This window comes from Myotis nattereri (assembly GCF_964212035.1).
Source record: "Myotis nattereri genome assembly, chromosome: 11".
In the NCBI taxonomy this organism is placed as follows: domain Eukaryota; kingdom Metazoa; phylum Chordata; class Mammalia; order Chiroptera; family Vespertilionidae; genus Myotis; species Myotis nattereri.
The window spans coordinates 20,437,289-20,449,628 of NC_138086.1; the positions used below are offsets into that span (position 1 = coordinate 20,437,289).

Below are 12,340 nucleotides of genomic sequence, written 5' to 3' on the forward strand. Positions count from 1 at the left end.
GTTCCAGCGCCCCAGGGAGGCCGGGCAGGCGGAGGGGGGGCCTGGCCTCAGCCTCCAGGAGTCCCTGGGGCTCAGAGTGAGGGGCATCTGAACGCATGATTGGAGCAGGTCCCTGGGGCTCAGAGCGAGAGCCGACGGAAAGGCATGGTTGGAGCGGCCGCCAGATGCAGGCTGCTGAGAGGCAGATGTAGGGTAGGATCAGCACCATAGAAGATTTTCTGCCTTTTTACAAAATTACTGCAGGGCTGAGGAGAAACAGCAGGAAAAGGTGTTGACAGAGTAGATCCAGGGCAGTCAGTCTGTGGTGATGAGGAGGCCTGAGCGTGAAGAGACACAGTGAAGGCAGAGAGGTGGGGGCCGGGAGGTCACTGTCGGAGCAAGGCCAGCCAAGGTGGGAGTGGTCGGGCCCGGGCAGCAGGTGCAGGCTCGTGTGCCATGTGGAAAAGCCACGTGTCCTCCGAGACACGGCAGGTGGGTCGGGGAGAGGATGGGATGACATGCAGATAGGCTTGGAGGGGCGGGGGGGAAGGGACAAAAGGAGAGGGACACTTCCTGTCCAGAGCCTGCCTCCACCCTCGGTAGGATCTGAGTGGGCAGTGAGCTGCAGGCGCCCACCGGGTGACTTTCTTGGAGGTCCAGGACCAGGACCTGGGGTTCAGGTGGCCAGCTTTTGCTCAGGCTCCCCTCTCCCCCGACCCTGGGTGTTTCTGCTCCAGGAGGATGCTCGAACAGACGCCGTGGACAGCGTGGTGCGGGACATCCAGAATACCCAGTGCCTGCTCAACGTGGAGCACCTGAGCGCCAGCTGCCCCCACGTCACCCTGCAGTTTGCAGACTCCAAGGGGGACGTGGGGCTGGGCTTGGTGAAGGAGGGACTGGTCATGGTGGAGGTGCGCAAGGAGAAGCAGTTCCAGAAAGTGGTATGTGACGCGGAGGTGGGCACCACTGCGGGGGCAGGCCCCCTAGTGTCTCCAACTGGCGTCACAGAGGGGACCGGGGACTGCGCCAAGAGCCAGGGAGGGAGCAGGAGCCCACCATCCTGCTGTTCCTGCTGGGGAAAGATAATGGATTTCGGTTTGTTGGGGCTTAAAAAAAAAAGCTAATTACATCCCAAATTAATTGGCTGCAGGTTTGGCTGAGAATGCAGCTGCAAACTAGAGCGGAAAGTTCCCTGTGCATGTACCCCCAGGACAGGCCGGAAAGCTTTGCCGGGGGTGGCATGGAAAGGGTCAAAGCCTGTCTTGCTTTCTCACCCCCTGTCACTTCCTTTTCTCTAACATACAACTTCCAAGTCCACAACCAGCTCCTGGCACTCACTGCTGCCAGAGCCAGGTGGCAGTGCCAAGGGGTCCGAGGGGACTCTGCCACAACACCCCCGCCCCCCCCCCCCCAGCCTGTTTGCAAAGCCCCCAGGGCCTGGAGCTGCCTGAGTCTCCCTTTTGTGAGATGAGAGCTTGCTGCTCCCCAGACTGGGCCGTGAGGCTGGGGCTGACACGTGGGGGACCGGCTTACACTGTTCGGGTGTCGATCATTACGATCTTGTTCAGGGGACTAGCGGCCCCTTCCACTGAGGACCCTGCTCCTCGGAGTCCTCCCAGCCTCTCACTAAGCCATAGCTGAGATCCCGGACATACCAGCCTCGAGGGATGGGCTCCGAGAGGAAGGGTGAGGGTGGCAGGGTTGAAACCTGTCTTCTGTCTTGACGTGCCCCTTGCTTTCCCAGCTCCCAGCCCCTCTGCCTTTCCCGGCTCCCCACGCAGTGTTGCAGCGGTGTGTGGCTCCCTGGTTATGCGAGTGAAAATTCATTTGGAGAAAGACCCGTGTGAAATGCTCCTGTGTCTCCTCTGGACAGGAGGCCTGGTTCTAGTCCTCCCCCTGGAAATCTCCAGTGTCCTGAGATTGCTCCGAGGCGTCAGCTTAAGTTTCCCTGTAGAACCAGAGACCTTAGTGTCGCCCATGCGAAGCTACCCATATGTCTCTGGTGTCTAGAAAATTCCTTTGCCCTGAGATAAACACCTAACGTGCTCATTGATTCATCTAGTCAGTCTTTCAGCAAACATTTATTGAGGGCCTGCATATCTCAGTGAACAAGAGACAATATCCCTCCCCTGTGGAGCCTCGTTCAAGCATGAGGAGATGAGCAATAAAAATAGATACAATAAGTCAGGGAAATAGAATGTTAGAAGACACATGCAATGGAAAAGGAGAAAATACAAATAAAGGGCAAGTACAGTATGATCTCGCTTACATGTGGAATCTAATGAACAAAATGGAACCAGAGGCATGGGCACGTGGAACAGACTGACAGCTGTCAGGGTGGAGGGGAGGGCATTTGGGGTACTGGATGAAAGAAGGTGGAGGGATTAAGCAAAAATCCATCACAGGTACTAGTACACACACACACACATATATATATATAACACGTAGCACAGACAACAGTGTGGTGATAGCCAGAGGGAAAGGGGGGCTAGGTGGAGGGGGCAAAGTGGGGGCATCGGAGATGGGAAGAGACTTTGCTTTGGGTGATGGTGCAGTGTGCAGATTATGTTTGGTTGCGTTGTATGCTTGAAACATGTATAGTTTTGTGAACCAATGTCACCTCAATAAATTCAACTAAAAAATAATAAAAGCCATTCCTTTAAAAAGAAAATAAGATAAAAGGCTCTCACTTTAAAGTAAAGAGAATCAGAAGTGTGTGGGAGGGGCTAGTTATAATTTATTTTAACTATATGTTTATTGATTTCAGAGAGGAAGGGAGAGGGAGAGGGAGAGGGAGAGAGAAACATCAATGAGAGAATTCTTGGTTGTCTGCCTCCTGCACACACCTTAATGGGGATCCAGCCCACAACCCAGGCATGTGCCCTGATAGGGAATCAAACCATGACCTCCTGGTTCATAGGTCGACACTCAACCACTGAACCACACTGGCTGGGCTGGTTATAATTTTAAATGGGGTCATTGGAGGCCTCAAGAAGGGGATACATTTTTTTAAATTTTTATTGGTGAAAGTATTACAGATGTCCCCTTTTTTCCTCCCCACTCCCCCCCCCCTGCTCCCCATTAATCTCTTCTAGCCCACCCCCACCGCCCACCCGGGCCTTTACCACCCTATTGTCTGTGTCCATGGGTCATGCATATGTGCATGCTAGTTCTTTGGTTGATCACTTCCCACCCAGCCACGTTCCCCTACTAAGAAGGCAGTACCTTTATCAGACTTGAAAGGGCGGGATAGTAGCCAGGTGGGCCGGAGGGGGAGCTTTCGGCAGATGGGACAGCCAGTGTGGAGCTGGGAGACAGCTGGCATGCACGTTGGCTTTTACTCTGAGGGAGCTAGGGATCCACTGGGCAGGGGGTGACGTGGCCCTGACCTGGGCGCCCAACGGTCATTCTGGCTGCCCAATTGTGAATACCCTCATCTTGATCCCTCCCTTTTTCGCTCCCTCCAGATCACAGAATACCTGAACGCCCAGGAGTCAGCCAAGAGCGCCAGGGTGAGTTTTCCCCTCCGGAGCTCCGGGGGGTGCTGAGAGAGGGGGCTTGACCACCCGGGGTTCCAGCAGACCCCACCTCCCTGACGAGCCATTTTCTGTTCTCACAGTTGAACCTGTGGCGCTACGGAGACTTCCGAGCCGATGACGCAGATGAGTTTGGCTACAGCCGCTAAGCGGGAATCGGGTCCGGCCCCAGCACCCCTCACACAGTACCTCTTCCTCTGCCAGGAGGGTGTTTCCGCTCCAGACCCAGATCGGGGCCTAGAGTGGGTCCAGCTTTGCTTCAGTGTGGAAATGCCTTGCAGGGCAGCATCTGGGCTGGGGGTGGGGTGCAGGGAGCCTGAGGCTCTCAGGAGCCTGTCTTCTGAGATGATGGGCACTGCCGTCCAGTCTCTCCCAGCTGACTTCCTGTTTTTATTTGGATGGGGGGGTTGTGGTTTTTTAAAAATTGTCCTCAAATCAGGAAGAAACATGAAAGACTTCATGCTAATGGGGGTGTGATCCTGGCTCTGGAGGCCGGCTGCCAGAGAGCACCCCACTTCTATCCCAGACTGCCTTTCTTCCCAGCTCTGTCCAGCTGCTGATCATGTGATTTCTCTGATACGTCCGTTCTCAAATGCCAGCGCGCCTCTCCTTTTCTGTATTTAAAGCTTTTGAGGCCCAATAAAATAGTACATGCTGTCTGCAGCCCTTGTTGGTCGTGGTGGAGCCCAGAGCCAGGAGACCGGGCACTGGTGGCTCCCAGGTGGTCACCACATGCCTAGCCACACTCCCAGGAACCTCGCCAGGACTGCGCCCAGCTCCCTAGAGGCCAAGAAGTCAGCAGGAGTGTAGATGACGTGTCTCCTCACTCCTGGGGATGCTGCCTGTCCCCACAGGCAAGCCCGCTCTCACCACGGTCTCTCCCTTTGTTTTCGCTCATCGTGGAGGCTGGTCGTGGAGAGGAGCATGCCTGTCAGTGGGAGCTGGGCAGTCCTCCCGAGTTCTGAGCAGCCCCTAGGGTGTGGTGGGCATCACCTGGCACCTCGGCCACGCGCAGAAGTCTGCAGATCTCCTTTGACTCATCAGTCTGGACATTGCACGTGGCTGCCCTCAAGGACCTTAGAGATGGGAGCAGCTCGGCAAGCCGTGCCCAGGAATTTCCACAGAGGACAGGCCAGGCTCAGTCCTGCCAGGGCCAGAAGGGACTCACTGAGGGCCGTGAGGCGACTTTCCTCTTCCTGGCAGCAGGAGGCATAGCTAACACCAGACAGGCTGGCATGGTGTGGGCAAGATCGGGGCCCTGGTCCCTGCTCAGCTCCCTCCGCCGTCCGTTCTTTGGAGATGGAGCTGAAGGTCAGTGTGCTCCAGAGGCCGTGGCCGAGGAGTGCCTGTCCCCAGGTGATTATCTCTTGCTCCGTTTGACTTGACAGTGTCCCCCACTGTCAAGGTAGAGCTGGCCGCGCAGTTCAGAAACAACAGGACTGCTAGCCCCCAGGGGAGCAGAGCAACCGAGGGCAGCCACTGTGGTGTAGTGAGGGGCCTGCCAGGGAGAGGAAGCAGGGGTGTATGTGTGTGTGTGTGACGGGTGGTCACCACTCTGCCGTCCACAGTGTCTAGAGATCTGCCTGTCCTCCCTACCCCCACTCCTGACCTCATCGTGTGGCCTGCCCTTCCCAGGCCTGTCCTCTGGTGAGACGTGCTGGCGCTGCTTCCTGGCAGCCCACTTGCCGCCCCACCTTCTGATCTGGGTGAGATGCCAGCTGCCATGGAAATTGATCCTTGGACTTGGGGAAAGTCCGTGTGGGTGGTGGGGCCTGGCTAGCCGTCTCTCATTTTTATTTTCATTTTCTAAAATATTTTCTTGATTTTTTTAGAGCAAGAGGAAGGGTGGGGGATAGAAAGATAGAAACACCAATGAGAGAGAAACATCATTGATCGGCTGCCTCCTGCACGCCCCCTACTGGAGATCGAGCCAGCAACCCTGGGCATGTGCCCTCATTGGAAATCAAACTTGTGACCTCGTGGTTCCTAGGTCAGTCGGTGCTCAACCACTGAGCCATGCCAGCTGGGCCCCTGAAAATTCTGGCTCCTGGCAGTTCTGCCCCTACATCCACTTGTTCAGGCTCAGGGTTCACCTGGAGTGTCCCTAGGACTCCTGTTTTAGGCAAAAAAACAACAACAACAAATTTAATGTATGTTTCCAGTACTTGGGATGCACTCTAGTTAAAAGGGAGCAGCAAGAGTGAGGAGGACCGAGGCGGGAGGGGGGCGTGTTGAGTCAGCGCAGACTCGATGTTTCTGTCTGCAGCCCCTCTGGGTGGGTCAGAACAAGGGCACCAGCTCCTTGTGGGGCCCAGGAAGTCAGCTCGGTGATGAATTGTGCGACTCTCCATCTGACCCCACTCCTGGAGACGCGGTCCTGCCCCAGCAGCAAGCCGCCTCTCGCCATGGTCTCCCACTTTATTTTTAGGCATCATGGAGAAGAGAATGCCCATCTCGCCCATTTCTCTACCTCCTGGTGGGGCCACACAGTGTGCATTCACTTGAGCACAATTTTCGGGGGGCAAGATGCCAACCCACTCTTTTGTGAAAGGGTCTGAAATCATCTCACCATCTTAACAGTTGCCTTGGTTACAACGGCACCAAAATAAACCCTCTGGTTCTCCAATTGAATGATGCCTGAACCTCCCCGCTCCTTCCTGCCTTTCTTCTCTCAGGCTGATTCAGACAAAAGGTCAGGGGGCGCTGCTGCCGCTGGTCTGGTTTTGGCCCCAGCCCCGTGAGCCTCTCTCGGCCACATTTGTTGCGTTCCTAGGTCCATCCTGGGCAGGGCTGGGACTGGGGTGAGGCAAGCCAAACCCCCAAGGTGCAGGACTTAAGGAGGCACTCCGAGGGCAGGTGCATCCATAGTTGAAGCTCGTTAGCATCAGCACCTGCCCACGTAGCACCCAGAACTCTCCGGAGGTCCTTCCCCAGCAGGGATTGCAGACGTGCTCCTCGGTGTCAGGACCTCCGCTCCCCCATCCTCCTTCCCAGTTGAAAAACAAAATCTCTTTGAACACAACTTACTTATCCATCTATCCAGCCACCAGCACAGTGTTGGGTTCAGTGAGTGCCAAGGTCATGTCCAGTCTAGGTGTGGAGGAGGCAGCAGATGCCAACGCATTTAGAACAAGCCACGGCTGTGCGCAGTGCACCCAGACGGGCTGCGGCCCTGGCCGGCGAGGCGGCCCAGGAGGAGGGCGGAGGAGGGCTAACAGATGGCCGGAAGCAGCGCTGCTGGTCTGTGAAGGCGCTGGGACTTCTGGTCTCTGCAGGCTGACGCAGCAGAGCCACCAGGGAAGTACTGAGAGCGAGAGCCCTCCCTGGTGGCCCTGCTCACCCTCCTCCCTGCCAGTGAGCAGTAGGGAAAGGCTGGCGTAGCTGCCTCCGCTTTATTTATTGGTTTGATTATTTCCACGTCCCAGGGAGCCAGTGGACCCTTTTCTTGCATCAGCCCATGCTGGGAAATAACGGAGGGACTGGAGAACTGGGGCCTCAAGAGTGGTTATTGATGTCATAATTACAAGAGGATGCTAATTTAATTTGAACCTAATTACAGTGCACTACCCTGGGTGGCATGTGTTTTAATAATTAACGTCCTTCAGATGCGTGGGAGGTAATAATATTTACGCTGGGCTGGCCAGCAGCCTGGGGAGGCTGGCAGGGGGCCAGAGCCCACCCTCCCCCGGACAGCTTGGCTGCTGGCAGGTGGAGAAGATGGCGCTCAAGTCTTAGTTGGCTAGTGTCTCGCCACCCTTCCCAGGCCTCATTTCCCGCCACTGCCCTGACCCAGCAGGCCACTGCGCTCTGTGGGGCGCCAGACTGTAACCCTGAAATACATGGTGACCTGCAGGGTAGGGGTCTGGGCAGCACCCCTCCCCCACCCCACTGCAGGCCACAGAGACCAGGCCTGTTGTGGCTTCGCCAGTCTGCCTGGGCCCATCCTAAGGGAGGGCTTGTTTACCAAGAGGACGGAAAGGTGCTTGGTGTTTCTTGTGTATATTGGGAACACTTGTAAGGAAAAGTACGTTCAGGAAAGTATACAAAGTGAACACACCTGTGCAGCGTAGCTACTCAGATCACAGAGAACATCACCAGGCCATCACCCCCAAAGGTAACCCCCTCTATCCCAGGAGATGAGTTTGACGGTTTTGTTGCATTTTTGTGGTGTTTTGTGTTTTGGTTTTAAATTTTGACCTGGTTGTAAATTTGGCGCAGGTGGAGTCTGCATGTGTATTTTGTGCCTGCCTTCTCTCACTCCCCGTCTGTGAGCTCGTCCTTGTTGCATTAGCTATAGTGTGTGCATTCTCGTTTCTGTATGTGCTGTTGTCTGCATACACCACTCCTTGGCGGTTATAAAGAAGTCAGATGCTCAGCAATCTGCTTGAGCCAGTCCCTAAAGGACAAATCTGCTCATCCTAACTATCCAACTGGGGCATGGAGGTGACACTTTGTGAGAAGAGGTAACACGATGACAGGGCAGGGCAGTTTCACCCACCACAAACCCAGAACACGTGGTGGCCAGCATGGCTCCCATGCCCAGCCTTTCCGAGCTCCCCGAGGTGGGAAAAGGCTCCAGAAGCCGAGCAGGAGAACCATGGGCTTAAGAGATGGTCTGAGGGCCCTGACCAGTGTGGCTCAGTTGGTTGGAGCGTCGTCCCGTACACCAGAAGGTGGCGGGTTCGATTCCCAGTCAGGGCACATACCCAGGTTGTAGGCTCTGTCCCCATCCAGGAAGCAACCGATCAGTGTTTCTCTGTGTGGCTGGCCGACCAGCTACCTCAGAATCCCCTGGGGTTTGCATTAAAATGCAGCTTCTAGAAATAGTGCCAGGACTGTGTGGGGAGTGGGGATGGGGGTGGGTTGAGGGAGCTAAACCCTCAGCTAGCATAGCAGGAAGGCAATGGATAATGTTTGAAGTTGATAAAATAAGAACTTATATTTAGCAATAAGATAGTAACCACATAAAACGTGATTAAAAGTGGTGGCCTATGGCACAAATGGGGTGTGGAGTGCTTATAATTCCCTGTGTACGAAATAATTTTTTCACCATAGGCAAGCATTTCTGACTACCTTTTTATTATCGTGTAAATATGCATATATCGCTTCCCAGTCCAGGCTTCCTCTCTCAGTTCCTGTGGGCCAGCACCTGGGACTTGCACTTTTAAGCTTCCTAGGTGATTCTGATGAGTTCTCTAGTGGGAGGATTAGCTATCACTGTCCAAGCTCATTTTGCAAGATGAGGAAGGAGACAGAGTGACTTGCCCAAGGTCACCCAGCTTATTAACGGCAGGGCCAGAAATAGAAAACAGGTCCCCTGCCCCAGGCCTGTGAGCTTTGTCTACATGTGGCTTTCACCTTGTGGGTGTCGGTCTCAGTGGGCCTGAGGGGGGAGCTGGGGGCTGGCTCAGTTATGGAGGGCGAGGGCCCTTGCCCAGGCGCAGGGAGGCAACCCCTCCAGCAAGGGGACACTTCTGATCACGGCATTGCTTGCAGCGCCCACACTTCCTGCAGAGACTGGCACGCGCAAAATGCCCCTGTCGCACTGCCCTGCCACGTGCTCAGAATAGGAATGGCCGGCCCGAGCCGTCCAGCGACCCCTGAGCATGCAGGCATTTAGCGTTTACTGAGCTTCCTACTGGTTCCAGGCTCTAGTCTAAGGGCTGGGATAAAACCAGGAGAAGCCCTGGCCTCGGGGAGCTCACAGTCCATTGAGGACGGCCAGTACTGGTGATAGGAACACCAAGTTAACTTTACCAAAATAGGTGTATGTTAAATGATCGTGTGGTTTATGGGGTTTTGAGAGTGCAGAGGGACACAAATTCTTACATTTGGACCTCAAACATAAACTGGGACTTTTTTTAGCAAACGGGGATACCTGAACACCTTTGACACATGTCACAAAATCAAAACAAAGGGATGATAAATACAGACATTTGGTGGTGGTCACCTCCAGGTGGGCAGGGGACCCCGGGGGCAGGAAGAGGACTGGTGTCGGGGAGACGGAATTAATGGGAATGTGCAGGTCTCACTCTGGGAGGTGGGTCCATTGGTGTTTATTACGTTATTAACAAGATGGAATGAAAGCTCAAAAGAGAGAGAACTTAATTTCTCCTGGGAGTGAGGTGGGGTCCTGGTCAGAGAATCCTCGCAGGAGCACTTCCCTCTGCCAGGAAGTTATGGACAGCTCCCGTGTACCAGGCAGAGCAGCCTGGTTGAGGGAGCATTGAACTAAGCCCTCTCCTGGCCGGTGGGACTCAAGGCTGCCTGCCTGGGGCCCAGGGTCTACAGAGCTAAACACCAAAACACAGGCCTGTCCTCACAGCCCTGGGTGCTGACCAGTGAGGAAAAGGCCATGGGGCTGGAGAAGCTGACACGGCCTGCCCACCACACGACTTCCAGTTCCTGCACCCACACTTTCTGTTACACTTTTCAAATTCAGGTGAAACTGAAAGATGCACAGATCTTGTGAGTACAGCTTGTGGGTGTTTACAAATCTAATCGTCCCTGAACTCACTCAGATCCAAAGAGAACATCAGTATCCCAGAGGCTCCCTGACGGCTCCTCCCACCAGAGGTAACGAGGGGATTTACCTGTCGCCGTAAGTTTGGACTGTTCTTTGCGCCAGAGTCTTTCAAAAGCCATTTTCCCCCCAAAAATATTCCCAGGGTTGTGAGGGGCCCGCACAGGCCCCAGAGACCTTTGCTGGGGCACCTAAACCTGGGGCTGGAATTGGCATTCAGCTGGATGGTGTCAGAGCCCACCCCATGCGGCCTCAGGACCTGGGGCAAGGCCAGCAGGCGGCAAAGGGCTCTGTCCCCGCTGCCTGAGGGCTTTGGCTTCTGCCACCCTGGCAGCTCACACCCATCATCCTAGGTCAGGGAGTCATTATTCTACGCCCTGGGCTCAGCCTCTGGGCTGTGGGAGCGGGTGACGCTGACACAGTCAGTGAGCAGCCAGCCTCCATCCATAGGAGTCACCTGGGGACCTGGCCTGCCAGGCCAGCTCCTCCTCCGCTCGGGCAAAGCCACCGAGTGCTGGCCCAGACCAGGTGAGTGCGGCCCAGGGGCGGAGCCGTGGCTTTAGCACTTCATGTTCACAGCTGTGTGTGGAAGGAGACGAGGCCGAGGCTGCAGTTCATCTAAATGGGGCCTCCGTGGGCTTTGCAATGTGTTCTTGTTCACACGCACAGCTCACCGTGGTCAGCAGCGTCTGCCTCAGAGGCTCGAGGAAGAGGAAATGGAATCGATGGAGCAGCGCCCCGCCCCCCCCCCCCCCCCCCCCCCGCCGGCCTGCTGCAGGCAGCGGCCCTGCCCCTCTCCAGCCTGTCCTGCAGTGGGTGATTCACAGAGCTTCTTGGTGAGCTTTAGGCTGCGTTCAGAGACTGAGTCAGTAGATAGATGTCAACCAGATGAGTCATTATCAGGCTGAGTTGATGCTGGCAGAAAACCTGGAAGTGAGATGGTCTCAAGGCGTCAGGACAGCAGGGAGGTTTGAGGTCATGGCGCTGACAGCAGAGAGGCTGCCCCAGTTTGCCGCCTCCTTGCTGTGTGCCCTGGGCAAGCTGATTAACCTCTGAGAGGCTTTCCCGTCTGTAAACTGAAGATGAAAAGGTAAATGTTCCTGCTTTTAAAGTTGATGTCATGGAAACAACCACAGTGTCCCACGATAGAGGACCGGGTACAGATGTGGCGCCTATTCACAATGGAATACTACTCAGCCATAAGAAAGGATAAACTAGCGCCATTTGCAGCGACATAGATGGCCCTTGAGAACATGATGCTAAGTGAAATGTCAGACAGAAAAAGCTAAGAGCCCTATGATTTCACTCATACGAGGGATATAGACCTGAAACTCGTGAGCACAAACCAGAGGGAAGGGGTGGGGGGAGGAGAGGGAGCTAATATAAGGTGACAGGAGATTTGACTTGGGTGGTGGGCACAGGGTGCAATGTACAGATCTTACAGCATAGAAACCCACACCTGAAACCTGGATGTTCATGCTGACAATGTCACCCCAATCCATTTAATAAAAATAACGTTGATGTCAGAATTCACTGGGTATTTACAAAGTTCTCTGTGCAGGGCTTCGCGCCGACTCAGCGTTCCGTGGCAGTCACTGTTCCAGCTCAGGGCAGACGCGCGGCAGGCAACCCTCTGCGTCTGGGTGGCCAGCAGCTGGCTGCTCGGGTGGGAGTTTGGACAGCCCAGAACTGTTTGAGTGAAAGGAGCCAGCGACAATGCTGCCAAAGTCTGAGACACAGAGGCCTGCTCCTGCTCATGGGAGCATCGTGTGGCTCAGGCAAGATGGGAGCCAGGGTACCAGGAGGGGCAGGGGGCTGAGGTCACTTGCCGAGTCCCTGGCCGTCTCCCGGGAGGCCCCAGTTGTGGAGTGGTGAGAGGTGGGTAGCAGGGTGGCCTGGGACTAAGCCTGCAGCTGGTCAGACCACGTGTACTGAGCACCTATAATGTGCTGACGATACAGCAGCAGAGAGCTCAGAGAGCGTGACCCCATGGTGAGGGAGGGCATGTGGCCCTCCTCAGCCGGGCATGGGGGATGCCACACCCAGCCAGAACGTACCCATGGACACCCCCTGGGACCTAACATCTGGGCCCAGCAGGCAGAAGGCACAGGGGGTGGGAGGTTTGGCTGTGTGTAGGTGTCTCAGCAGCCATCTGATCAGCCCAACTGATAACCTGCCCCACTGATGCGCATGAGTGGGTGTGGCTCCTAAGAAAGCCTGCGGGGCGGGGGCAGAGAGTGGGGTGGGGTGGGGTGGGGTGGGCTGCGGGGGCCGTGCTCGAGAGCCGGGTGCTGCAGCTAGA

General features: G+C 55.5%; 1 protein-coding gene across 1 annotated transcript in view; it reads left to right on the forward strand.

Annotated features, from left to right (window-relative positions):
• SND1 (staphylococcal nuclease and tudor domain containing 1) overlaps positions 1-4,174 on the forward strand; it is a 453,621-nt gene extending 449,447 nt beyond the window's left edge. Inside the window, exons 22-24 of the mRNA XM_081102419.1 lie at positions 717-920; positions 3,447-3,491; positions 3,599-4,174. Of these exons, the coding sequence (XP_080958545.1) occupies positions 717-920; positions 3,447-3,491; positions 3,599-3,664 (315 nt within the window). The 3' untranslated portion in view covers positions 3,665-4,174. The remainder of the gene's footprint in view (positions 1-716; positions 921-3,446; positions 3,492-3,598) is intronic.
• Positions 4,175-12,340: the final 8,166 nt, after the last annotated feature.